General features: G+C 42.0%; 2 protein-coding genes across 2 annotated transcripts in view; one reads left to right on the forward strand and one right to left on the reverse strand.

The window, feature by feature from the left end:
• The first annotated feature begins 393 nt into the window (after nucleotides 1–393).
• WNT8A (Wnt family member 8A) lies at nucleotides 394–4,945 on the forward strand. Its single transcript, XM_065873693.1, has 6 exons — nucleotides 394–461; nucleotides 567–600; nucleotides 831–969; nucleotides 2,122–2,247; nucleotides 3,108–3,250; nucleotides 4,397–4,945. Exons 1-6 carry the CDS (start codon nucleotides 394–396, stop codon nucleotides 4,943–4,945), a joined length of 1,059 nt encoding a protein of 352 aa, XP_065729765.1.
• A 20,108-nt stretch (nucleotides 4,946–25,053) lies between these two features.
• NME5 (NME/NM23 family member 5) overlaps nucleotides 25,054–25,438 on the reverse strand; it is a 33,123-nt gene continuing 32,738 nt past the window's right edge. Inside the window, exon 5 of the mRNA XM_065875388.1 lies at nucleotides 25,054–25,137. Within this exon, the coding sequence (XP_065731460.1) occupies nucleotides 25,054–25,137 (84 nt within the window). The remainder of the gene's footprint in view (nucleotides 25,138–25,438) is intronic.

The raw sequence follows: 25,438 nt of genomic DNA on the forward strand, positions 1-25,438 counted from the left end.
TAAGAAACTTGCTTGCTCTGGGCTACAAGATTCTGAAAAATGAGCCCTCAAGCAGGAAGAGACAAAAGTCTGACTTATAGAGGGTAGAAACCTCCTGGGTAGGGAAAGGCCTCAGCCCATCTGTCAGCCTGGGAGGGAAGAAGGGCTGGCAGGGCGGGGCAGGGCGGGGCTTCCCTTGGAGGCTTTGGGCTGAGTCCCTCCTCCCTGGTCCCCCATTGGGTCAGTGGCTCCTACAGCCCTGCCAGTGAGGGACAAATGAGAAGAGCTGTTGATTTTTTCCCCCTTGGCCATTCAGCATTTCCCAACATAAATACTGAGAAAGATCCTGCCCTCTCCTCACTTCTCTGGACTTGGCCCTGGGCTAGACTTGGTCCCCTGGGGGTGGGAAGGGCCATGGGGGACTTGTTTATGCTCAGGGTGGCTGTGGGCATATGCTATGCAACCTTCAGTGCCTCTGCCTGGTAAGTCCTTCCCTCTCCCTCCCCCCCACCCCCCCTCCTCACCAAGGAAGCTTCTACTACCTCATCCCCATTCACCATTACCTCACTTTTTTCTCTTTTTGGTAGGTCAGTGAACAATTTCCTGATAACAGGTCCCAAGGTAGGATGATCTCCTGCTCCTGTTTTTACCCATCCAGGTTCCTAAGGGAACTCTTTTGGGGAAGGAAAAAAGGGGAAGGGAGATAGTGCCAGAAGTCACCCACCCAGAGGAACCTATGATTGATTATTCCCTAATGGAGAGCTAACCCATTTGAGTCTTGCTTGCACCCTCTGACCCAGATGACCTGACTAGAGCCAGGGTTGAAGCTCACATCCTTTTCCCTCTGCCAGGCCTATCTGACCTACACCACCAGTGTGGCCCTGGGTGCCCAGAGTGGCGTTGAGGAGTGTAAGTTCCAATTTGCTTGGGAACGCTGGAACTGCCCTGAAAATGCTCTCCAGCTTTCCACTCACAACAGGCTGAGAAGTGGTAAGTTTGTGCACCTGTACAAGGGGGTATATGTCCATGAAGTTGGGCTTGAAGTATATATGTATGTGTAACATGTATGTGTACAGTGCAATGAAAAAGTTAGCAGTGAGCTGCCACTTCCTTGTTGTGTGACCTCAAGTGAGTTACTTCTCCCTCTCTCAACCTCAGTGCTGTCATTTGGGTCAATAAGGTCAGCTGTTTAGCTCACCAGGAGTGTTGTGAGGGTTGAATGAGGTGAATACAAAGGTATCTCTATAGAAATGTAATAACTCTATTTTTTAATGCATGTCTGTATTTGTGTTTGTACACACTTATCTTGTACTGATTTGCATGAAACAAAAGTGGGGAAAGGGCTCTGTGTTTGCAGCCCCTAAGGGAGTTTCAACTGTCATAAAATCCCAACAACAGAGAAACTGAGAGATCACACATTGAGCTATGCTTCAACTTGAGTGTATGTGTGTGTGTGTGTGTGTGTGTGTGTGTCTGTGTGTGTGAGCAGTTGTTTGTAACTATGTATAGTAGTTTGCATGAAAGTTGTTTATGTAGAAACTATTAATGAAGAGTTGCCTGAGAAAACTAGGGGGAAGGAAGTAAAGAAGATAGGAAAAAAAGTATCTTCCTGTGGGGTATACAAATAGGATGAGAAGTAAAATGGGACAACGTTTATAAAGAGTTAGGAAGATACAAGCTCAGTAAGTGGTAGGTATTATCATGATGATTATTACATGGCTCCAACTCCATGTCAGAGAGAAGAAAATACCCTTCTCACTTTCATAAGCCAGCCTCATAGCTCTGAGTCCTCACTGCCTAAGGACAAGAAGCAATGGCTAATGAACAGAGGCCTAGGCTGGATATCAGGGGGATAGTGTCCTGGTCCCAACACCATAACTGGTGAGGAGAGTGGCCTTGGTCTCATCACTCTACCTCTGGGTTTTACTTTCCCCGTCTGTAGCATGGGGATGCTCGTTCTTGCCTGGATGAAGTAAGGATGCTGGAAAGGCATGCACTGTTCTCTCAAGTAGAAGAGCATTCTCTTAATAAACCCAAAGAGGGAGGGGGACAGGAGAGAGAAATGAAATGGCATTTCTTTTCCAAAAACTCTTCTTTGGGTCATCAGGGTCCTAGTTTCCAGCCCCCTCTTTCTTTCCAAAGCCACCAGGGAGACTTCCTTCATTCATGCTATCAGCTCTGCTGGAGTCATGTACACCATCACCAAGAACTGTAGCATGGGCGACTTTGAAAACTGTGGCTGTGATGAGTCAAAAAATGGAAAAACAGGTAAGTTGTGCTCTCTGATGGGGGTGGGAAGAGGTGAAGGGTATAGAGCTGAGCATAGGCTAAACTCTTCCAGGGAAAGGCTGAGGGACACAGCTTCTTCAAACCCTTAGACTCTAGCAGCAGCTTCATTGGTGGGAGCTCCTAGATCTAGACCCTCGTAAGAACTGAGCTGGATCCATGATTCCGGGACCAGCAAGTAGCACCAAGCTCTAAAGCCAACAAGGCATCTAGGAAGGAGGAGGCCAAAGAGAGTTTAAAGCTAACCCTTGTATTTCAGGCTTAGAATGACTTGTGCATAATCCAGAGCTACCCAATTATCTGCAGACAGCCTAAGAGACTTAGATTTGTCACTAATGAGGGAGGAGGTGGCTCTAACAAGACTACTGTAGCATAATGGTACAGAATTCTAGAATGTTTGAACTGCAGTGAACATTTGAGATCCTCTAGGCCAGCCCCAGCGTGCCTACCTTTACTTTGGGTATAGAGTTGAACTGTCTAGAGTTGGGGAGTACCTGAAGGGTGGGCAGTTGGCTTTGGGAATAGGACTCCCCCCGACCCCCACCCAAAATACCTCCATTTCCCTGTTTCACCTTTTTCCTTTTTTTTTTGGCCGCCCTGCGTGGCTTGCAGGATCTCAGTTCCCTGACCAGGGATTGAACCCCGGCCTTGGCACTGAGAGTGCGGAGTCCTAACCACTGGACTACCAGGGAATTCCCTCCCTGTCTCACCTTTAGCTATAGCTATACACACTTCTAGGACTCTTGGGGATGGTCTGTCTATGTCAGCTAAAATGACCTTGACTCTTCTCCAGGGACTTAGCAGGAAGCCATACACAGAACTTATTCTTTCCTTATGTGTAGGAGGCCATGGCTGGATCTGGGGAGGCTGCAGCGACAATGTAGAGTTTGGGGAAAGAATCTCCAAACTCTTCGTGGACAGTCTGGAGAAGGGGAAGGATGCCAGAGCCCTGATGAATCTTCATAACAACAGGGCAGGCAGGCTGGTACGTATAAGAGTTGACCAATGAGCCAACAGGCTCAGTATTTACAAAAGCCTCACATCCATACAGACCTTCACAACTTACCAAGAGCTGTCTCATACATGTTTCATCCTCACACCATCCAGCAGGACTGGGATAGCTACCCCCATTCTCTGGATGACAAAGCCAGTTAAGGCAGAGCCGTGGCTTGGCCAAGGCAATACAACTAACAAGTATCAGAACCAGGCAATGAACACAGATCTTTTAGTCTAGTCCTTTTATCACTAAACCTTATATGCTAACTCCTTCTACAGGCAGGTTTCTGAGAACACAGAACAAAGGCCTTGCTTTCATGACTTAAAATTTTAACCATTTCAACTGCATTTCTAGGAAATTAACAGGGGTTTATCATACAACCTATGTCCTAATGTCTTTCTGGGCTTAGAGGGGTTGGGACTGATCTAAGCTTCTCTGGAAGGTCTAATCTCCCTCAAGACTTTTGGTGGGGTAGCAATCCTTGGAATGTCCTGAACTGAAATCTGGAGTCTAGTTGTATTAGAAGCTAAGAGCATAGAAATTTCCCTTTGAACCTATACCTAGATGTCCTGGTTGCCCATGGCAAAGGGAAGAGGTTTTCAAGACAATTACAACCATGGGTAATCACCTTGGGGGTAGGGGTTCAGAGCTTCCTTCCCTCCGGGAGAGGGCCCAAAAGACAAATCCAAATACCCACAAATACTCTAGCCCCCAGCTTCAACACAATAACAGTGCCAATGATCATGTTTTTCATTTTTAATTTACAAATTACTTTCTTGATCATTCTTATTCTTATGGGCAGAAAGAGAAACAAGCTCACAAGTGATGAAGTTAGGCCTTCAGCCTAGGTTACCTGACTTCAGTAACCTTCTCAACACTTGCCTCACTTCTTCCATAAGAATCACTCAGGGGAACGTTAAAATCACCAATACCATGGCCTTTAAACCTCTGAACTTCCTAATTGAGAAGATATGAGGTAGGGCCCAGATCTTCTTACGGGCCTCCCTCATAATTCTAATGTACTCTAAAGTTAAGAAGCACAACTCTAAAATATTCCATTAATTACTAGCCTTTGGTCTTCTCTACCCAGAGCCAATCTCCTTTTGTCCTCCCTCTCTCTTTCTCTCTGTGAAGGCAGTGAGAGCCACCATGAAAAGGACTTGCAAATGTCATGGCATCTCAGGGAGCTGTAGCATCCAGACATGCTGGCTGCAGCTGGCTAACTTCCGGGAGATGGGCAACTACCTAAAGGCCAAGTATGACCAGGCACTGAAAATTGAGATGGATAAGCGGCGGCTAAGGGCTGGGAACAGTGCCGAGGGCCACTGGGCACCCACTGAGGCCTTCCTTCCTAGTGCAGAAGCTGAGCTGATCTTTTTAGAGGAATCGCCTGATTACTGTACCCGCAACTCCAGCTTGGGCATCTATGGCACAGAGGGTCGGGAGTGTCTGCAGAACAGCCACAATACATCCAGGTGGGAGCAATGCAGCTGCGGGCGCTTGTGTACAGAGTGTGGCCTGCAGGTGGAAGAGAAGAGAACTGAGGCTATAAGCAGCTGTAACTGCAAATTCCAGTGGTGCTGCACGGTCAAGTGTGACCAGTGTAGGCATGTGGTGAGCAAGTACTACTGCACGCGCTCCCCAGGCAGTGCTTGGTCCCAGGGCAAGGGCAGCACACGATAGCACCCCACAGGAACTTACTTGCTCAGTTGCATGACAATGGAGGGGGGACACAGCTTTTCTCTGGGAGAGAAGAGATAAGAAAAACAATTGGAAAGTCACAGGGTTGATCTGTAGTCCTCTTGATATCTGCTGTACATGGGAAAACGGAGGCCTAAGATTATACAGCATGTTCCTGACAGAGCTGAAATGGGAATCTGGGCCTCCTAACTTGGGTAGACCCCATTTCATCTTTCCTACAAGTTACTTCCTGGTCTTTCTGCCTGTAATTTTGCAGTTTGCTGAAGGGGGAGTTTTGGTTTGGGGTCCATATCCAAAAAGACCTTCAAAGTACTTGCCCCTGGAGTTTCAGACCACGTCCAACCCAGCTGTATGGCTGAGAATCAGAGAATGGAAGCCAAAAATGAGAGTTCTGTCCAGAGTCCTGAAGGAGCAACCTTCCCCTACTCTGGCAAGCTCCAGAAAGACCAACTACAAGTTCATACAGATAAGTGGGGCAGAGGCTACATACCTGCCTAGAGAGAGGTATATAAAGTGTTGGGTTTTTTACCTCAATATGCACTTTTGAAAAGTTCACCCCACCCAACCCTGGGGAAACCAGTACCCAATATAACCTCATGACTTTTCCAGCTCAGAAACTATCTCTGGAGCCATGGAGAAGGGATGGTTACAGTAAGTGGACAGATGACTACAACTTACCTGCTCAAGGCCCCCCAAGAGGGATTTTCCCCCAAAGAGCTGTAGAACAACTCTCTTTTGTTATTTTCCCAGATTGGGAACTCATCTTCATTCTGCAATAAATGCTTCTAGAATATATATTTAATTGAGACCTTTTATTTCTCTCCTTGGAAACCTTAGGATCAGAAAGGGAATGAGAAACCCTGCCTCTATATCCCAATTATACACAAGGCTAAAAGGAGAAACTGGAAATATCCAACCCCCTTGATATCAGTGTTTGACAGATAATAAAATTGAGACCCAAGAACTGGCCTATAGGAAAAGAATCCAGATTTCTGAATTTGTAAAGTATTATTTTAATGCAACCTAAGCAACTTGAGGAACAAGCAAGCCCTTCGAACTTGAATCATATTCAAAGTGTGTTTGCTCTCTTAACTTGGGCTTCCTGGGGTGTCTGTACACCAAGGACCTGGGCCCCAAGGCAAGAGACTAGGAAAGTTGTGGATTCTACCTTCCTCATTTACACTTCTACATCTTCTACTGGTAAGCTTTGGGGGAGGAGTAGTTTCCCATAAAGAGAGCCCTAGGGGCTCAACCACTGGTCTCCTAAATCTGAGCATCCTGGCCTTTGGAGTCTCCCCTCTCTGCAAAGGTCAAACACCCTGCAGGGGGGACGTATTTCAAATATGTTGAATAAACAAGTAAAATGACTGGTCACCAAGAGTGGGGAAACATTCTTAGCTTAATGTTTTAAATTGAAAAACAATTTAAATGTTCAACATCAGGGCAAACAAGTTAAGTCATGGCTATACAATGGAATATTAGCCATTAAAATAATATTCTGAAAAATATTTAGTAACATGAAAAACATGCATGATATAATTAAGTGAATAAAGTAAATTACAAAACAGCATGTTCAGGATGAACCCAATTTCGTTTTAAAAATAGGAAAATATTAGCTATCATGTAATACCAAAGTTGAGTGGTTTGTTTTCCTTTTTGTGTTTTTCTGTATTTTTATATTTGTCTACAATAAACAAATATTTTTGTCATCAAAAAAATTAATAGTAAGTTATTTTTTTAATGTCAGCAGGGAATAACTAATCCATTTTTTTGTTTGTTTGAGTGAAAAGAAAGGTGAAATGTTCATTAAGGAAGTTGGCATCTCAGGAGAAAACATAAGCAGGCGCCTTGAAAGTCTACCCTGGTATCTATTACTTCTGTGCATTTAAAACTATCACAGATGCCAGAAGCCAGAGATAAAGAGAAATCCATAAAAATGCAGCCTATGTCAAGGAAATGGAAGATTTCCTCTACCTCCCTCCTTCTAAGGAAGGTTAAAAAAAAAACACTACAGTTAGCAACGAAGAAGTGTGTGTGTGTGTGTGTGTGTGTGTGTGTGTGTGTGTGTGTGTGTGTGTGTGATGGTGGTGGTGGTGGCAGTGGTAGAAGGGAGAATGGAAGAGATATCATCCAAGCACAAAAATTGTGGTGAAGCAATAGGCAACCAAAAGAAAAGATTATTTCCCTGGGGCTCAGACAAAAAAAAAAAAAATTATCTAGCTTGATGTTGAACCCTCAAAACCCTCAATAAACATAGACAATAAACACAGATGCCAAATTACTCATGAAACCTGAGTTGTAACACTGCCAAGGAACTGAACAAACTAGACTTTTCTCTTTATTCATAACTGAATCTCCATCCAAAGACCCCAGGTATCTGATGCTTTGACATTTTCCCCAGGACCTTGTTGACATTCCCAAATAATCTTATGGGAGAACAATTGGGAATTCCATGAAAAGTTTGCCTACTTCCCCAAAAAGCTCATAGTCCCACTCCTCCCAAGCCTCTTCCAACCTCATTCATTTTACCCTCATGGCAATCAATCACATCAACCAATCTTCCCACATGGACCCTGGGCCAGAAACTAAAGGAATTTGGATTTCTCTGCATCCATCACCTTCCTGTCAAGGACTCATTCCAAGGCATTACAGTGGCATTCAGATTCATTAGTTACAACCCTACACTCCTTCCCTTTTGGCTCATCCTTAACAAGCTGGCTATCATTAAGGTGACAAAACAGTAAAAACCCCGTGTTTGATAGGTCCAGGGCCCAAGACAGGCAGGTTGGCAGCCACAATCTGATAGTAGATCTTGAAAAGCTGCTGAAAAAGGAATTGACTCAATGAGAGAAACCTGTCCATGAGCCTAGTCCCACTTCAGTAAATCCAGGCACTGATTCACATTGCCTGGAGAACAGAAGTCTGTATTTTCTCAGTCTATGCTTGCCAGGCCCCTACAAAACTTTTTCTCCTCCTCCTCCACCTCATCTTCCTTCTCCTTTTTCTTCCTGTCTGATCTTTGCCGTGGGCAGAATTAAGAAAACCCTAAGGCCTATTCCCAGAGTTTCCCATGGTCCCCTGCCAGTCTCCTCAGGGCTTGCTGGTGGGTGATCACAAGGGTGGAAAGGGAGTAACTGAGGACCTACTAAGTGTCAGATGCTTAATATATACTATCTCCTTCAATCCTCAGAACAATCCAGTTAGAGTTACAATTATTCCCCTCTTACTACTGTGGAAACTGTGGCTCAGAGAAGTTAAGCACCCAACCTAAAATTAAACACATGGAGGTAGATTTGAATTCGGACCTATTACCACATAAATCTATACTCTTCCTTTATACCACTTACACTCTGGGACCCCAGGGGTCTCTTGCGACATTCTCCAGCTGTCATGACAGCTTTGTAGAATGACTCCATTTATATGCAGTGAAAGGTGTCCTTTTCCTCCCTCTTCTACAAGTAGAAGAGTCACATTTCTCAGCCCTTCTCCAGAAAGAAGAAACCTAACTTTTGACTTGCAAAGGCCTTCCTTAGAATGATAAAGCAGATAGCCTGGCTCCTGCTGACTTGGGAGGGCAGAATCCTGGTTCTCCAGGGGGTACTCAAAGAAAAAGGCTAACCATTGTGGTCTACATTAGAGGTCAAAGTTTCAAAGGAATGTCAAAAGAGGGGTGTTTATTTTAGAGGCTAGAGGAAAAAAATACAGGAAAGACAGAAAGACAAATTTCTAGCCCCAGATCACAAACTACTCATATCATTGATCACAAAAGACAGTGACCAAAGGCCCAGATAAAGAGGTTTGAGGTGTGGGGGATGAAATGAAAAGAAAGACCAGAGCAAAGACTTCCAGAAGAAGTTAAAGACCTTTGGGTAGGACTAGTGCTCTACACCATTTTAATTCGGTTGCATTCCCTACCAGAGGAGGTAATCTAGGTTTAGAGGAGGAAAGTTCCCCCGCACCCAGTATCACCAAGTGAGATAGCTGAACGTTAGACTCCAGGGCCCTGCACACTCTCCATGGCTGGTGCCCTGCCAACCCTGCCAGGCTGCCCTTTTTATCAGGAAATGAATGTATGATGACCAATGAAAGCACTGAAGAAATTAGGCCCAGGCTCTGGGAAGCCTCAGACTGCACTTGGTCAGTGAGGGAGGAAGGAGGCTGTGGGTAAGAGAAGTGGAATATGGGTAGGGGGTGGGTGGGATGTGGGTAAGGGAAAGGTGATGCGCATTCCTCTCAGATTCTCAGATACCTGCCTAGGCCTATGATAGGACTAGGGGATCCTAAAATGGCCACTTCTTCATCAGGAGCTTCTTGCAATCTATAAGAGATCACTTGATTCAGCTACCTGCTTCTTAATAGGAGAGCTCCTAATCTAAGGCCTAAGGAAGAGAAGCACATTTTACACTCTGTGTTGAAAGACCATCAGAGAGGGAGGGAGAAGCTAGTACTTCCCTCCCTGGGATAAAGTGCCTATTAGGACATTTGCTGCATGCCTAACCTGAATCAGCACTGCTATATTTTATTTTATTATTTATTTATTTATTACATCTTTACTGGAATATAATTGCTTCACAATGGTGTGTTAGTTTCTGCTGTACAACCAAGTGAATCAGCTATATGTATACATATACCCCCATATTCCCTCCCTCTTGAGCCTCCCTCCCACCCTCCCTTTCCCACCCCTCTAGGTCGCCACAAAGCACTGGGCTGATCTCCCTGTGCTATGTGGCTGCTTCCCACTAGCCATCCATTTTACATTTGGTAGTGTGTATATGTCAGTGCTACTCTCTCACTTCGTCCCAGCTTTCCCTTCCCCACCCCACCCCCGTGTCCTCAAGTCCATTCTCTATGTCTGCATCTTTATTCGTGTCCTGTCACTAGGTTCATCAGTACCGTTTTTTTAGATTCCATATACAGGCATTAGCGTACGGTATTTGTTTTTCTCTTTCTGACTTACTTCACTCTGTATGACAGACTCTAGGTCCATCCACCTCATTACAAACAACTCAATTTCGTTGCTTTTTATGGCTGAGTAAGCACTGCTATATTTTAAGTCTACGAAATCTTCTAGGACCTCTCATTATGGATTGAGGCCTTCAAAATACTCCTTTTCTCAAAGCCAAATAACCCTAATTACTTCAGTTTTTCACTAATTCTCTCTCACACACTTTTTCTTAGACCGTCTTCAAATGCACACCAGCTTTGGGTTTCTGTGAGGGGTTAGGTGAGGGTGTGAGCCAGAAACCCTTGTCAAACCTCAATTGCCATCACCTCTTTGCCCTCAAGTATCTGAAGAATCTGCCTATGCTTGGCTGTCACAGAGCTTTGATTGCCCCATCAGGCCCCACTTGCATTTCTCCATGGCCCAAGTTCATTTCTAACCCCTTCATTTCAGCCAAGTAGCCTTGATTCCCAGCTGCATCAGCTGGAACCTCAGTCATCAGGGTCCTCCTGTGCTAGAGGCTTGCAGGCAGTGCAGGGCAAGAACATGAAACTGACAGGACACACTTCCTTCTCTGCTCTCACCCGTGAAGCATTTAGCTACTTTAAAAGTCCAGTTTTATTTCTGTGCTGATGATTCCAAAATCCCCACTTCTGTGCAAGGTCTAGGCACCACAGCTCTAATATTCCACGGGATGTTTCAACTTGAGTGACAGAATTGATTTTCTCTATGATTCCTCTGCTTCCATCAGTAATCCAATGAAACTTTGAGTGACTAAGGCCTACTAATGAGTCACCCCTCACTTGTCCCTCTGCTCAACTCTTCATATTGTACCAGAATTTTGCACCAACTCAATAACTGATATTTTGCCCCTCAACTCTCCACCTAACACAATGCTACCATACTTATCTTACTAGTACACTACATTCAATTCATCATTACCTGATTAAAAACAAAAAACCTGCAATGTCCTAGAGAATACAATTCCAGTTCTTTGGCCTGACATTTCAAGTCTCCTAAACTTGACACTATCTTATTGTAAACATTAAAATTTTTTTTCTATGAATATAATCTCATAAAAATCCAAAAAATTTAGAAGTAAACAGATCAAAAAGTGAATAATACCTTCACTCCCTTCTTCCCCCAGCTCACTGCCCTCCCCAGAGGTAACTGTTCCTATTTTGCTTTTCCAGTTTTATTCCTTGCTTCCTCAGTTCCAGCTAGACCAGGTTATGACAATTCTCTGTATATGCCGTTCCCATGCAATTTCTGTATCCCAGTTGAGACCATTTCCCTCCCTGAGATACCTTTGCCTCCTCAACTTCAAATACTCCCTCCTTAAGGTCTATCTGCTCTTTGAAATGACCTGCCATGTATCTGAAAGAATCTAAATTTCACTGCCTATGCTATCTAGGCATTATGTGTTTCTCTATGCCTCAACAATAGAGCTGACAAGTCTCCTCCTTGGAGGTAGGGCCATGTTACCCACCCTGGTGCCTCTGCAAGCCTCTCATGACACTCTGCATTTGGTGGGTGATTACTGCTCTCCAGACACTAGCCAGTCTTGCCCAAAGGTGGTGTTAAGTGTACAGGTCATGGAATTTCAGAGATGGAAGAGACCTTAGAATTCATCTCCTACAAACCTCTCACTTTACAGAAGAGGAAAGACATTTGCCCAAGGTCATTTGCCTAGTTAAAGGTCAAGTTGAGGATAGACATCAGGTCTCCTAATTCCAAGTTCAAGCAATTGCTAGGACCTCTGCTCTTGGGGGTGGGGGGAGTGGCCCAAAATACTCTCAGGACCAATCAGCTAGGCAGTAACTCAGACAGGTAACAGATGGGGGAGGTCTTGTATATGGTATGTGATATTAAAAAATTTTTAAGTTTAAAGAGAACACTTGAGGTTCCCAAACATACCATTACCACTTGAGCCCAAAGCAAAGGAAAAAGCCAGCCCATTCATTCCCCCTGCTACACTACACTTCATGGCATGTACCCCTTTTCCCCCTCCTTGGTATTCACCTTAAATCGGCTTCACCTGAATAAAAATGTTGACGGGCACAAAATCAGAGTCATCTTCGATGCTGATATTTCTAGAAATCCACTGCTCTTCCTATTGCTTCATGGTTTATGCCTGCTGTCCCAAGTATAATTGTAATTGCGCCTCCTTTCACTCTGAAAAGTGTACTGTTTGATGGCAATTATATAGCCCTCCTATTTATAACCCACTTCATCCATTCAATAAACATTTCTTGACCACATACTCTGTTATAGGCATAGCACTAATGCGAGAGATGAAGAAGTTCATGACATTGACAAGGCCTCTGCCCTCATGGAACTAGCATTTTCATGGAGGACACATACAATGAACAAGTTAAAAAACATATTATTACAGATTGAGTTAAGTGTCATGATGGAAATAGTAGGGTTCTTATAACAAGGTGGCAACATCTTAAGAAAAAGTGGTCAGAGAAGGTTCTCTGTGAAGTTGACATTTAAAGTTATACCAAAGGAACTAGTTATAAGAGCTTCAAGAAAACATATTTCAGAGAGAAGCATTAACAAGCAATAAGGCCCAAAGCAGAAAAGAGCTTGGAAAATTCCAGGAACTGATAAAAGTTTGATATGACTGGAGAATGCTTTGCGTGTGGTGGCATGAGATGAACTTAGAGAAGTAAGCAGGGGTCAGATCATTGAAGACCCAATCGGTCACAGTAAAATGTCTGAATTTTGTTCCAGAGAAATGGAAAACCATTAAAAGATTTTAAGCTAGGGGATGATAGGATCCTATTTACCTTGTAAGAAAACTGGCTGTTATCTGGAGATAGTCAAGCGTGGAAGGCTGAAGACAAGGAGGCAGTTGTATTAAGACAGGCAAGAGCTGATAGTGACTTGCACTAAGGTAGGGATAAAGTGAACAGAGGGAAGAAGGAAGATGGGCAGTATGTATAAAAGAGGTAGAACCAATAAAATTTGCTGATGGATTGGATGTGATGGGTGAGAGAAGGGGAAGGATCTAGGGTGACTTCCAGTTTCCTAACTTTAGTAACTGAGTGGCAGGTGGTGCTGTTTACGGACATAGGCAAAATGAGAGGACCAGGTTAGGGCTAATGGGAAGATGGGGATCAAGAGTTCCATTTCAAGCACATTAACTTTGAAATTTTTCTGAGACATTCAAGTGGAAATATCAAGCAGGCAATTGGCTATTAAGTCTGGGAAAGATACTAAATAAACTAGAAAAGAAAATTGAGATGGAGATGCAAACTTAAGAGTTGCCAATACAGAGAGAGTTTCTGAAGCCATGGGAGTAAATGAGATTTCCTAAAAGGAGTAGGAAGTGAAGGGAAGAGGGCACAGGTCCAAAGAAGCACCACACCTCTCCCACTGACGTCCACAAGTGCCTATTGAATAACCTGAGCAACTGAGCCTCTTTTTGATTTTAGGAACAGATGGGTACAGATTTGCCGGCAGGTAGGGAAATATAAGAGCTAACCTTTGTGGGGGGCCTCCATCAATCTATTCAATCAGTAAATGTCTTTTATGGGTCATGATGGACTGTGCTAGGTGCCTGTCTGGGAGGTAAACACGAAGGGACACGTTTCCTCCCAATCAAGAAGGAAAGCACACCTATGCCCATAAAAACGTGGTGTGATAAATATTCTAATAAAAGTGTGTGTACAAGGGGGCTTCCCTGGTGGCGCAGTGGTTGAAAGTCCGCCTGCCGATGCAGGGGACACGGGTTCGTGCCCCGGTCCAGGAAGATCCCACATGCTGTGGAGCGGCTGGGCCCGTGAGCCATAGCCGCTGAGCCTGCGCGGGAGAGGCCAAAACAGTGAGAGGCCTGCTTACCGCAAAAAAAAAAAAAAAGTGTGTACAGGGGCAGTAGGAACATAGGGATGAAAGCAGCCAATCTCTGCCTGGCCCAAAACTGAGGCAAACTCATCCAAGTAGTGAGAGGAGCTGAACATTAAAAGGGTGCTCTGAAGCCAGAAAGGCTTCCTTGCACCCTGTTTGTTTCTGTTTTGCTTTAAAACAAATCTCGTACTTCCTAGAATCAAGGTAAAATCATGACAGGTTGGTAGGGGTAAAAAAGGAGGCTTTGGCTCTCTGTCCTTTGACGACAGAGACTAGCCCTTTCCAATGAGCCTTAATCAGGTGTAGGGTGGGGGTAGGGGTTAGAGGAAAAAGTAGAAGAGAGTGGTTTATGGTTGTACACACACACACACACACACACACACACACACACACACACACACAAAGCAATAAAATACTTTGCCCTGAGCTGCAGAAGGGTCATAATTGGTATGATAAGCTATCATTTAACATGAGGAGGAAATTGAAGTTTCATTTCCTTGCTTTTGTGGCACCCCTTGAATTGGGTTGATGACACCATTCAGTCAGTCAGCATGAGGCCTGCCTTACCAATTTTGTTTTGCAAAACAAAGCCAGTCACGGTCAAACTCAGTTGGTCAATTCCACAGATTAACATGAGAGACCCCTGGAAAGCAAGACAGCTGGGCTAGCTCTGGCTGGGAAACGACAGGTTAATCCTAGGCCAGCTAGGCAGGGCGCTTTCATAAGATCTTTCAGGCTCCTGGCACCCTCCCACTCCTCACCCCTCCAAGAGCTTCCCACACTCACCAGTGTCCTGCGATTGACTCTAAATAATCTCCAGAGTTTGAAGGACAGGGCTGAGCTGAGAGTATGGATGCATTTCCCCATTGTGCCATATGTTGATTGTCATCTTCTCGTCTTGATTTTTTAGACGCAGACTGGGTAGTATGGTGTGACAGAAAAAAAGCAGGCAGGAATCTATATGAGCACAAACTGGGAAGAATGAAATTTTCTTTAAAAATTGACAATACTACAAAATTTCTCTCAAATTCTGGGCTCCAATAGGTGTACCTACTCATTCCACAACCTAAAGAAAACAGCAAGGACGAAAATTTTGTTAAAGTTCTACTGAACAGCCAGACAGTTTTGCTGTCTCTATGGCTAAGACATTAGAAAAGAATCGTTGATTCTCTTAGAGAATGATTCCCATTCTGATTCTTCTCCATGTCCAGAAAGTTGCTGAAAAATCGAGGCCACTTTAGAATAGATCACAATCTGGAGAATTTCAAAGCTGCCATTTAGGTGAATAATTCCATTTTTCTCTCTTTCTGAAGTCTGATGTTTCTGGTGAAAAAACAATTCTGCCAGTAACACATAAGGACTATCAAAAAGCCAAGAAAATCTGCACATGCAATGAAGTTGCCTGAATAATAATGGGGTTCATGTTCCAAAAGGAGATTAAGGTAATGTTTAATTTTAGTTCCCTGAAGGTTGTCTTACATTCTTCCAAAAGGATTTATTCCTGCAATCTTCTGTGACAATCAACACAATTTAATTTTGAGGTAATCAAGAGAGGTAATTTAGTATTGTGGGAAAAGTGCTGCTGATTTTGCCACAGATTTTACTGTAAAGCCATGCAAATCACTTTCTGTGCTTCAAAATCTTTACTATAAAAAAGAAGGGAATTTGATTAGATTACATTAGATATTCACAACATTTTTTTCAAATTCTAAAATTCTATTCTGAGCCTCTAAATTTTTCTATCCTGACAGTTCTGGCCTTTATAAGATGTCCCATGCCAATTGCCATACAGAATAAATTAGAACCCCTTCTGGTTTCATGAAACATATAGCCTGTAAAATAGCAATAGTCAGATGTTCTTCATGTACACAGAGTCTTATGATTAGATTTTACTCATTTGAACTTAGTGCAGAAGGAAGCTTCTTTGTACATTATATTTTACAAGGATTTACTATTAAATTACCACCACAAGTAAGATGGCAGGTGGAGGTTTTTAACTGCTTATGACAATAATATTTTCAAGTGCTTCTTCTCAAGGGGTTCCTGGTATAATGAATAGCACTCTGGTTATGAGCCAAGAACATGGATCATCAGCCATTAGCTTTATTGTGACCTTGGGCATGTCTCTTAGCTACCCTGAGCCTTGTTTGCTTCAATTATAAATAAAGGGGTTGGATTAGGTGGTTTAAAATTAATTAGTGGGTTTCCCTGGTGGCACAGTGGTTAAGAATCCGCCTGTCAATGCAGAGGACATGGGTTCAAGCTCTGGTCCAGGAAGATCCCACATGCCGCGGAGCAACTAAACCCATGTGCCCCAACTACTGAGCCTGCACTCTAGAGCCTGGGAGCCACAACTACTGAGCCCTCGTGCCACAACAACTGAAGCCTGCATGCCTAGAGCCCATGCTCTGCAACAAGAGAATCCACTGTTATGAGAAGCCCATGCACCGCAATGAAGAGTAGCCCTTGCTCACTGCACTAGAGAAAGCCCACACAGCAGTGAAGACCAAATGCAGCCAAAAATAAATAAATAAAGTTCCCTTTAAAAAAATAAATAAAATTAGCAAAGCTTTTTTTTTTTTTTATAAAGTTGATGTGCAAGAGCATGTAGTGGTTAAGTGTAAATAAAGGTATCAGTGCCTTTAGTAATACGGAGAATGAAAAGGGGTTTGGAAGCACTTTCTGAGTGAAGAAGGAAGAAAACCTATGACTGTCAGCCACAAAAAGCAATAGCATAAATGGAGTAAAGCCCCAAGTCCCACTTCATTAATTTATACACAATAAATCCATTAAATGAATGAACTTGGTTTATACACAACACTCAGTTGGCCCTATGAGAAAAACAAGAAGTTTCCCATGTCTATGAAGAACCACCATTAAGTAATGGAAAGGCTTTAGAGCCAAATATAATTAAGTTCAAAACCCCAGCTCTAATAATTCCCAGATATGGCCTCTACATCAAATCGTTTTAACTTCAAGATTGTTGTGAGGATTAAGATAACATAAGTGAAAGTGCTTAGCACAGTGCTTGGCACATAATAGGTAACGACAGATAGTAATCCTTCCATTAATGATGCGAAGAGAGTCCATATATAAGTTTAAAGAAAAAGACCTGAGGTAAAAAATAATAGCTAACTTTAACTGAGTGCTTACTCTGTGTCACAAGGCACTGTTAGGTACTTTTACACATTTAATCCTTAAAACAACCCTGTAAGGTGGGTATTATCATTATCCCCAGTAGAGAGATGAGGAAACAGACTCAGAGAGGTTAAGCAAATTTTCCCACAGTCACAGAGCTAGGAAGTCATGGAGTTATGATAGAAAACTGCTTTGCTGTTTCCAAAGGCCAAATGCTAAACCATTTCACCATATGTCCAGTACATTATGTCAAAGGAGTATATTATTAAGTGCCAGATAAGTCAGCAAGTAAGCTCTATTAGAGCAAAACTATATGAAATTGTCTCCTAGGCTAGGAATTATACAAGCATAAAAGAATAGGAGAATCTTCAGTGTTTGTGATGTAGGATGGCAGAGTAAAGCAAAGAATGGCTTTAGCAAATGAACAGAATTAGGAATGGGCAAGGTGAGCAAACTGAATACTCCAGCTAGAACAGTGTCCATACGGCAAGTTCTGAGGATATATGTTTGGAAAGATAAGCATTGACCAGTCTATGGGAGCCCTGAATGCCAGATTAACAAATATAAAATATTTTTCCAGCATATTATGTATATACAAGATAATAAGTATTTGTTGATTGTCACAAAGTAGTGAACATTAATTTCAAACAGCTACCCATGGAAATAGGAAACCTGTTTTCTATACGGACAATGTCTATTCAACTTGGGTTCCCCTGACCAAACTGAATAGGAAGAAAACATGTTGGCACACTCTTTTTAACTCTTTCACTCTGTGATGTTCTTCATAATTTCAAAATCTTTTTAAAAATCATATTGCAATATAACTGACATATTAAGATCTTTATAGCAGCTTATGGTCAAGAATACTGAACTCACTGATAAAGATAAAGGGAAATGATCAAGATGAGGACAGGAAAAAAGATAAGGAGACTTTTAAAATAATAGAGCTCTAAAAAGGAAGAAGAGTATTCTAAGAAGATACCAGGGCATGGAATCCAGTGAAAAGGTCAGCTCAGATGGCATAGGAGATCCCAGGGTCAGGCCTCAGACCTAGGTAACTACTGAAGAGCTGAGGACAGGTTGAGGGCACCCAGACCTACAGGAAGCTAGACAAAGGGTCTGGCTTCCTAAATACAAGAGTGTGTTCAGGTTGGACGTACAATATTAGCAACAGAAAGAGGAATATAACAACGTGATTTTACTAATGTGCCTAAAAATATTACATTTTGACTTAATTTAGTATATTGTGTTTTTTACCACAAAGATTACAATGGTTTCAAATAATCCATTTTCTCAAACCATCCCTGAGAGGCACGAAGGAACTCATAATGGTTTGCTACTTAAGTGTTGAACTTGTATCTCTGAAATGTGCAAACAAGTTAGACTAGAACTTGGGGGTCCTAGTAAATATTTTATTTTAATTGAACTTTGAAAGACTGAAGCTTTAAAATCTAAAAATTTTCATCTGGGATGTTTAGTCTGTAGCTAGTCATCGGATGGTTAGAAGTTTGGCATGACTAATTCTTCACAGTCCATTTGCTAAATGACACATTATAAAAGCAAGCACCACTGAAAAGGATGTGCTTGTTTCCAAAGCTTCAACCTCATTGTAGACTGACTGTTTTATGTGGGTCCGTGGCTAACCGTTTTATGGTGCAAGAGGCTCTAACCACATATATATGTTAAAGACGCCTTGAAATGTTCTCACATTGGCAAGGACTACGAACACTAGATAAAGACCGGAGAGGCTGTCATTCTGGCCCCAAAATAAAGGCCACCCAGAAGGATTAGGATTTTATAATCCTGATTAAAATAAGATTTATTAACCCCTGAGATGCTTATTCTTAAAAAATAGCTTTACCCTCTCTATCCCAAAATTAGAAAACTTGAGCTGAAAAGTAACTAGATCTCAGTAGAACAGTTGAGAATGCTTACTAAGTAAGTTCAGTAGGGCTGCTTCAAAACTAAAAAGTTGAGCACTGAGAGATCCAAACAATGATGACAGAAAGTTTAAAGAAGGATCCAGAAATTGTAGTTTAGGTTGATACATTGTTGGTAGCTGTGTCTTTAAAGGACTTTGTCTATTTCACCTAATTTGTCAAATTTATAAGCATAAAGTTGTTCCTACTATTCCCTTATTGTCCTTTTACTACTGGTAAGGTCTGTAGTGATTTGACAATATTGGGCTAAGTAGAATTGTTTGAGAAAGAAAAAAAAGGGAGGGAAATTTGAGATTGCTTTATGTGAAGCCATAACTTTTCCAAGGAGCATTCCATCGCCGTCTCAGCCAAGAAATGCAGATGAGGCAAGTGGGGGAAAAAAGGAATTTTTTTTTTATGGTTCTAGTGATGGGCTGTTGGTTGGATTAGCTGCCCATTTGTCTGCAAGCTGCTTTCTCCTCCCATTCCGAGCTCCCTGCCATCACAGTGCAGCTGCTGGCCAGGAAGCCTGAGGAAGGGGCTCCCTCTGGAGCTGATGGCAGTGGCACTTTGGAAAGTGCTGGCAGGGGGTGGGCTATAAAAAACAATTTGGTCTGGGAACAAAAGGCATCAATCACAGCAGTGTCATCAACCCTTGATTTGGATGAGGGGAGAGAACTTTCTGGGTCATCCTGGAAGCAGGAAAGGAACAGACATCATATTTAGTAATCTCCTCTTTCCAATGGACTAAAGTATGTAGTTAATTTAATAGGAAAACTATGCTGGACTGGTCCACAAAGATTTTTTTCTTTAGTCATGTCCTTCAATGAGGTGGGAGAAAGCTATCTCCCTTACGGTATTTATCTGAAATTGCCAAAAATCATTGGACTCTACATTTAGAAGTGAACTTCTCTACTAAAGGCTCTCATAAGCCAGGGAGTTTCTGAGATTTAGTTATAACTTCTGTAAAGTAAATGAAAGGTGCAAAGTTAGTACAGTGAATGTTATTAGTAAGGGGACTAACAAAAATAAAGAACCCAAGATAAGCACCTAAAGTCAAAGAAGTAGCAAACAAAGAAGAACTGAGCCATCTCTGAATGAAAATTCAAAGCTTAATCTAAATAGTTCCTACATAGAGTTAACAACAAGAGAGAAGTGGCAGTATTTCTGAGATGGAAAAGTACTTCTAGAAAGTATCTGTGACACTTTCAAATCAAGCTAATCTGTGGCACCCTTAAGCCAGGGCAGATAAACTATTGCCCTGGGTTCTCCAAATGGGGGGAGGGGGGGCTTCTACATGTCATCCCAGATCTAAACTTCTAAAGAAGTAAAGAAAAATCTAAACTTCTGTTTAGTCCCAAGTCATAAGAGCTGCATGCTTGCTTGCTTTTTTCTATGATCTCTTTGAGTCCTAGAGAAAGAAACCAAATGAAGTGGTATATCTTTTTTAACCAGAATACCACACTATCATTCAGTGCAAGAGAAATGCATTAAACCACCACTACTTAACAATAACAGATGTGTACACAGGACTTTGATACCACCTGACAGGTTATGTCAGAAGGCAGTCTTCTCATTTTCTTATTCATTCTATGCTATACTTTCCAGTTCTGGCCCATGAAATAATGACCTCAAATGTGTCCCAAGTTTAAAAATCCTATGGCTAACTACATTGTTTTCCATCTGCATGTATTTTTATCTATTTTTCCTCCAAAATGTATCTCAAATTAGTCTGTTTTCTCTATTTTTTCTTCCACTTAAAAAAAAACCCAAAAACAAATGGCAGGTCTGGCGACTGAAGCTGACTTCCAGTATAGAAGTTTTCTGCCATACACAGTGCTGCCTCTTTTTTGCACAAGAGGAGGCTCTTGTGGTGGAAATGACCTCCTGAAGCTGGAATCTCATTGTAAAAACGATTTGCTTTTTCCTATATGCTCTTGACCATTGCTCAAAATATAGCCATCCACTATTTATCTTTGTTTTTAAGATTTTAGTTTGTCTTCCCAACATGATGTTAAAGGTGTTTTGAAATACAGTGGGCACACCAGTCCCAGGAGGAATATGTCCAAAAATTCATATAAACACCATGACTGAGAACTTGTAAAACATCATGGCTCTAGATAGCTTAAAGATAGTCTATTAATAAGGAAGTGTTGCTAACCCTTTTAATGTTGACAACCATTAAAACATTTATCTTTTTAAACCCTTAAAAAATGACAAAAGCAGTAATAGGAACACTGTAGAAAAATTAAAATACAGCTAAGCAAAAATAAGAAAAAAAAATCAGTGTATTCCCACCATCCAGAGATTACATAATAACATTTGAGTGGGCGCCCTTCTACATCTTATTCCACACATATACACATATATGTATTTCTTTATCAAAGTAAGATCTCACTGGGCTTCCCTGGTGGCACAGTGGTTAAGGATCCACCTGCCAGGGCTTCCCTGGTGGCGCAGTGGTTGAGAATCTGCCTGCCAATGCAGGGGACACGGGTTCGAGCCCTGGTCTGGGAAGATCCCACATCCCGCGGAGCAACTAGGCCTGTGAACCACAACTACTGAGCTTGCGCGTCTGGAGCCTGTGCTTCACAACAAGAGAGGCTGCGATAGTGAGAGGCCTGTGCACCACGATGAAGAGTGGCCCCCACTCGCCACAACTAGAGAAAGCCCATGCACAGAAACAAAGACCCAACACAGCCAAAAAATAATAATAATAAATTAATTCTTTAAAACTTTATTAAAAAAAGAATCCACCTGCCAATGCAGGGGACGCAGGTTCAAGCTCTGGTCCAGGAAGATCCCACACGCCACGGAGCAACTAAGCCCGTGCGCCACAACTACTGAGCCTGCACTCTAGAGCCCGTGAGCCACAACTACTGAGCCCATGAACCACAGCTGAAGCCTGCGCACCTAGAGCCTGTGCTCCGCAACAAGAGAAGCCATGGCAAGGAGAAGCCTGTGCACTGCAGCAAAGAGTAGCCCCCGCTTGCCACAACTAGTGAAAGCCCACACACAGGAATAAAGACCCAGTGCAGCCAAAAATAAAATAAATAAAATAAAATTATTTTAAAAAAAGTAAGATCTCACTGTACATATTGCTTCGTAACATGTCTTTTTCGTTAACAATCTTTACCTTCCAAGACAACACATTTTCATTGTATCTAATACTCAGTCTAGATTCAAATCTTCCCAGTTATCTCAAAAATGTCCTTTGCAGGGCTTCCCTGGTGGCGCAGTGGTTGAGAGTCTGCCTGCCAGTGCAGGGGATACAGGTTCGAGCCCTGGTCTGGGAAGATCCCACATGCCGTGGAGCAACTAGGCCCGTGAGCCACAACTGCTGAGCCTGCGCGTCTGGAGCTTGTGCTCCGCAACAAGAGGGGCCGCGACAGTGAGAGGCCTGTGCACCGCAATGAAGAGTGGCCCCCACTCGCCGCAACTAGAGAAAGCCCACACACAGAAACAAAGACCCAACACAGCCAAATATAAATAAACAAATAAATAAAAATTTTTTTAAAATGTCCTTTGCAGCTTGTCTGCATAAATGTGGGTTCAATCTAGAAACTAGTGTTGATTCTGATTATGTATCTCACATCTCTGTTAATCTAAAAGAGTCCCTTTTCTCATAATACCAATTTGTTGAAAGACCAAGGCAGCTGTCCTACAGAACATCACATCTTGTAAATTTTTGCTTCTTTATGGTATCATTCAGATGGCCACATTATTTCCTACTACTGTAAGCAGGAAGGTGGGCCTAAAGGCTTGATAATTTTAAGGTACACATGTTTGGCTAAAACACATCATAGATGATTAGTATATGTCATTTTTATATCAAATCAAGAGCTATATAGTATCTGAATGTTTCCCTATCAACAATGTGAAAAACTGATCACCAGCTTTTTTTTTTTTTTTTTTTTTTTTTGTGGTATGCGGGCCTCTCACTGTTGTGGCCTCTCCCGTTGCGGAGCACAGGCTCCGGATGCGTAGGCTCGGCGGCCATGGCTCACGGGCCCAGCCGCTCCGCGGCATGTGGGATCTTCCCGGACCAGGGCACGAACCCGTGTCCCCTGCATCGGCAGGCGGACTCTCAACCACTGCGCCACCAGGGAAGCCCTGATCACCAGCTTTTGATAATAACATACAGATCTTTTTTCCCCAACTTCATTTGTGAATAGTTTTAAAGCACAGAAAAGTTGAAAGAATAGTACACTAGAGTGCCCACCACCTAGACTGAACAATTGTTAATATTTTGTTAACTTTGTTTTATCTTTACATGTATAAAAATATTTCTTGCTGAACCATTTGAAAATAAGTTGCAAACATCAAAAAAATTTCCCCTAGAAATTTCAGAATGCATAACCTAAACATGATATTCTCCTTTTATGGCCATATCATTTTGACCCTTTGAAATTTAGCAATTATTCCCTAATATCACCTAATATTTAGTCCATATCTAAATCTCCTTAATTGTCCCCCCAAAGGTCTTCTATAGATGTTTTTTTAGGCAAGAGCTACTCATTGCTTTTGGTTAAGGTGTTTCTTTGGTCTTCCCCATTTCCATTTTTTGTTTTATAATGACATTGCCTTTCTGAAGAGATGAGGCCAGTTTAATTATTTACTCTTAAAAAAGTCTTTTACAACTTGGATCTTTTTTTAAGTAAATTAGGGGCCTCACAGGATGCAGGACTTTCAGTGATACAACCAGAAATTAGTTGTCATGCTACTGTCGGTCACCCTTGTAGGACACTTATTAATGTTGAGGAAATAATTATATATGACTGGTTAAAACTATAATTGAGTTCTAACCATTTTCATTTTACTAAATATAGGTAGCCCCCCTTTCTGAAAGTTCACTTGATGCCACTTTGCTCTTACGAAAGACCTGCATTCGTATCTGTTTTCACTAACCAAAAGAAATCTGAAGAGGATTTTTGCTTTTATGATAAAAGGCAAAAAGGGAAAACAGAACTATTTGTTTTGCAATGAGCCAATTCAGAGGCAGTGCGCTCACTGAGCGACAAGAGTAGCACCACGAATGTCATTCCTAGGGAACTACACTCAGCATCCCAGCATCAAGCCGTGATAGCTTTGAACTGTCAGTGAACACCTGGCCTTTATCCCAATTGATTCTGTGAATCTGTTAGCAACTTGTGAACTAAGGTAATTGATTCTTCACATTACACCCTTTCAGCTTACGAAAGGTTTCATAGGAACACTCTACTATTGGATACCGGAAAAAACCCGTAATTATTTATATACTTATACTTTTTAAACTCAGCTGTCTGAACTATGCATTAATTATGCATGTAGATATAGGCTAGGGAAAATATAACGAAAATTCCATATCTTCTCGAAATTAAAAAATAATAAGCAATATCCTACATCAGCCTTCTATTACTTAATGCTTACATCATTGTTAAAATCATATCCTAAATCGACAGCCATTGCAACACAATGAGCTCCTCCTCACCAGGGCAAGTGAGAGCCAGATGGGCACTGGATGACTGTGACTCACGGAGGAAAAATAACTAAATATGGGAAAGGATATCCTAAGAGACCGAGAAGCACCATCATATGCATTCTTCGGGCAAACTTGCCAGAAGGAGCACAAGAAGTACCCAGTCACCTTCTCAGAGTTTTCCAAAAGTCCTCAGAGAGATGGAGGACCATGTCTTGCACTGTAAAGCTGTGCAAAACTTGTTTTTAAACTGTATAGTGTCTTTTGTGTATAGTTAACATACTACCAAATGTGTCTTTAGCTATCCCTGTCCTGGTGGTATTTTCAATAGCTACTAACCTTGCCTAGTACATTATGGAGGTTGTAAATTGGCAGAGAAATTTAAAGTAGGTTCTTGTTGGTGCACAGCAAAAATCAGTTATATATAGAAATGGTATCTTATTATCTTTGGTTGTCTCTGTTGCATCCTATATGAATTGTTGTTCTCTTAACTGAATACCACTTTGTAACTGTAAAAATAAAAAGTTGCAGTTACTTTGTTGACATTCTAAATCCTGCTAATACAATTTTCTTATTAAAAAAATCATACTCTAAACCAATATTTTACTTTAGATAATGTTATCTGCTGCATGAAATAGTTATTCTTTTAAAATTTATTTTTAAGAAATAATTTATGTCACATGTAGTTACTTAAACCCTTAGGAGTTACTTCTTTCTTAAGTAGAAGCATGCCTTTTACAGTGAGATAGTTCGTGATTTGTTCTTTGAGAGCTTTATTTTAATAAGGTTCTTCTGCAACTGGATGATGACAAAGTTTGGGTTTGTTGGGATTATTTTTCAGCAACCAATCAGCCAGCCAAATCTATGGAAAAAAGAAAAAAAAAACCCTTACGTTAATTAATGATTACATATTTCTTCAATATATACTATTTCAATTCAAAAACAGTTTCCAAAATCACTTTAAGAATAATAAGAAAATGAGCATTAAAAATTGAAACAGGGGGTTTCCCTGGTGGTGCAGTGGGTAAGAATCCACCTGCTAATGCAGGGGACACGGGTTTGAGCCCTGGTCTGAGAAGATCCCACATGCTGTGGAGCAACTAAGCTTGTGTGCCACAACTACTGAGCCTGTACTCTAGAGCCCGTGAGCCACAACTACTGAG

This window comes from Phocoena phocoena, chromosome 3, assembly GCF_963924675.1.
Source record: "Phocoena phocoena chromosome 3, mPhoPho1.1, whole genome shotgun sequence".
NCBI lineage: Eukaryota > Metazoa > Chordata > Mammalia > Artiodactyla > Phocoenidae > Phocoena > Phocoena phocoena.

Excerpts from the sequence above, each read along its gene's own strand:
- WNT8A (XM_065873693.1), top strand. The coding sequence starts at position 394 with ATGGGGGACTTGTTTATGCTCAGGGTGGCTGTGGGCATATGCTATGCA. Across the intron at positions 462-566 it reads ACCTTCAGTGCCTCTGCCTG|GTCAGTGAACAATTTCCTGA; the intron begins GTAAGTCCTTCC and ends TCTTTTTGGTAG. Across the intron at positions 970-2,121 it reads TCACAACAGGCTGAGAAGTG|CCACCAGGGAGACTTCCTTC; the intron begins GTAAGTTTGTGC and ends TTCTTTCCAAAG.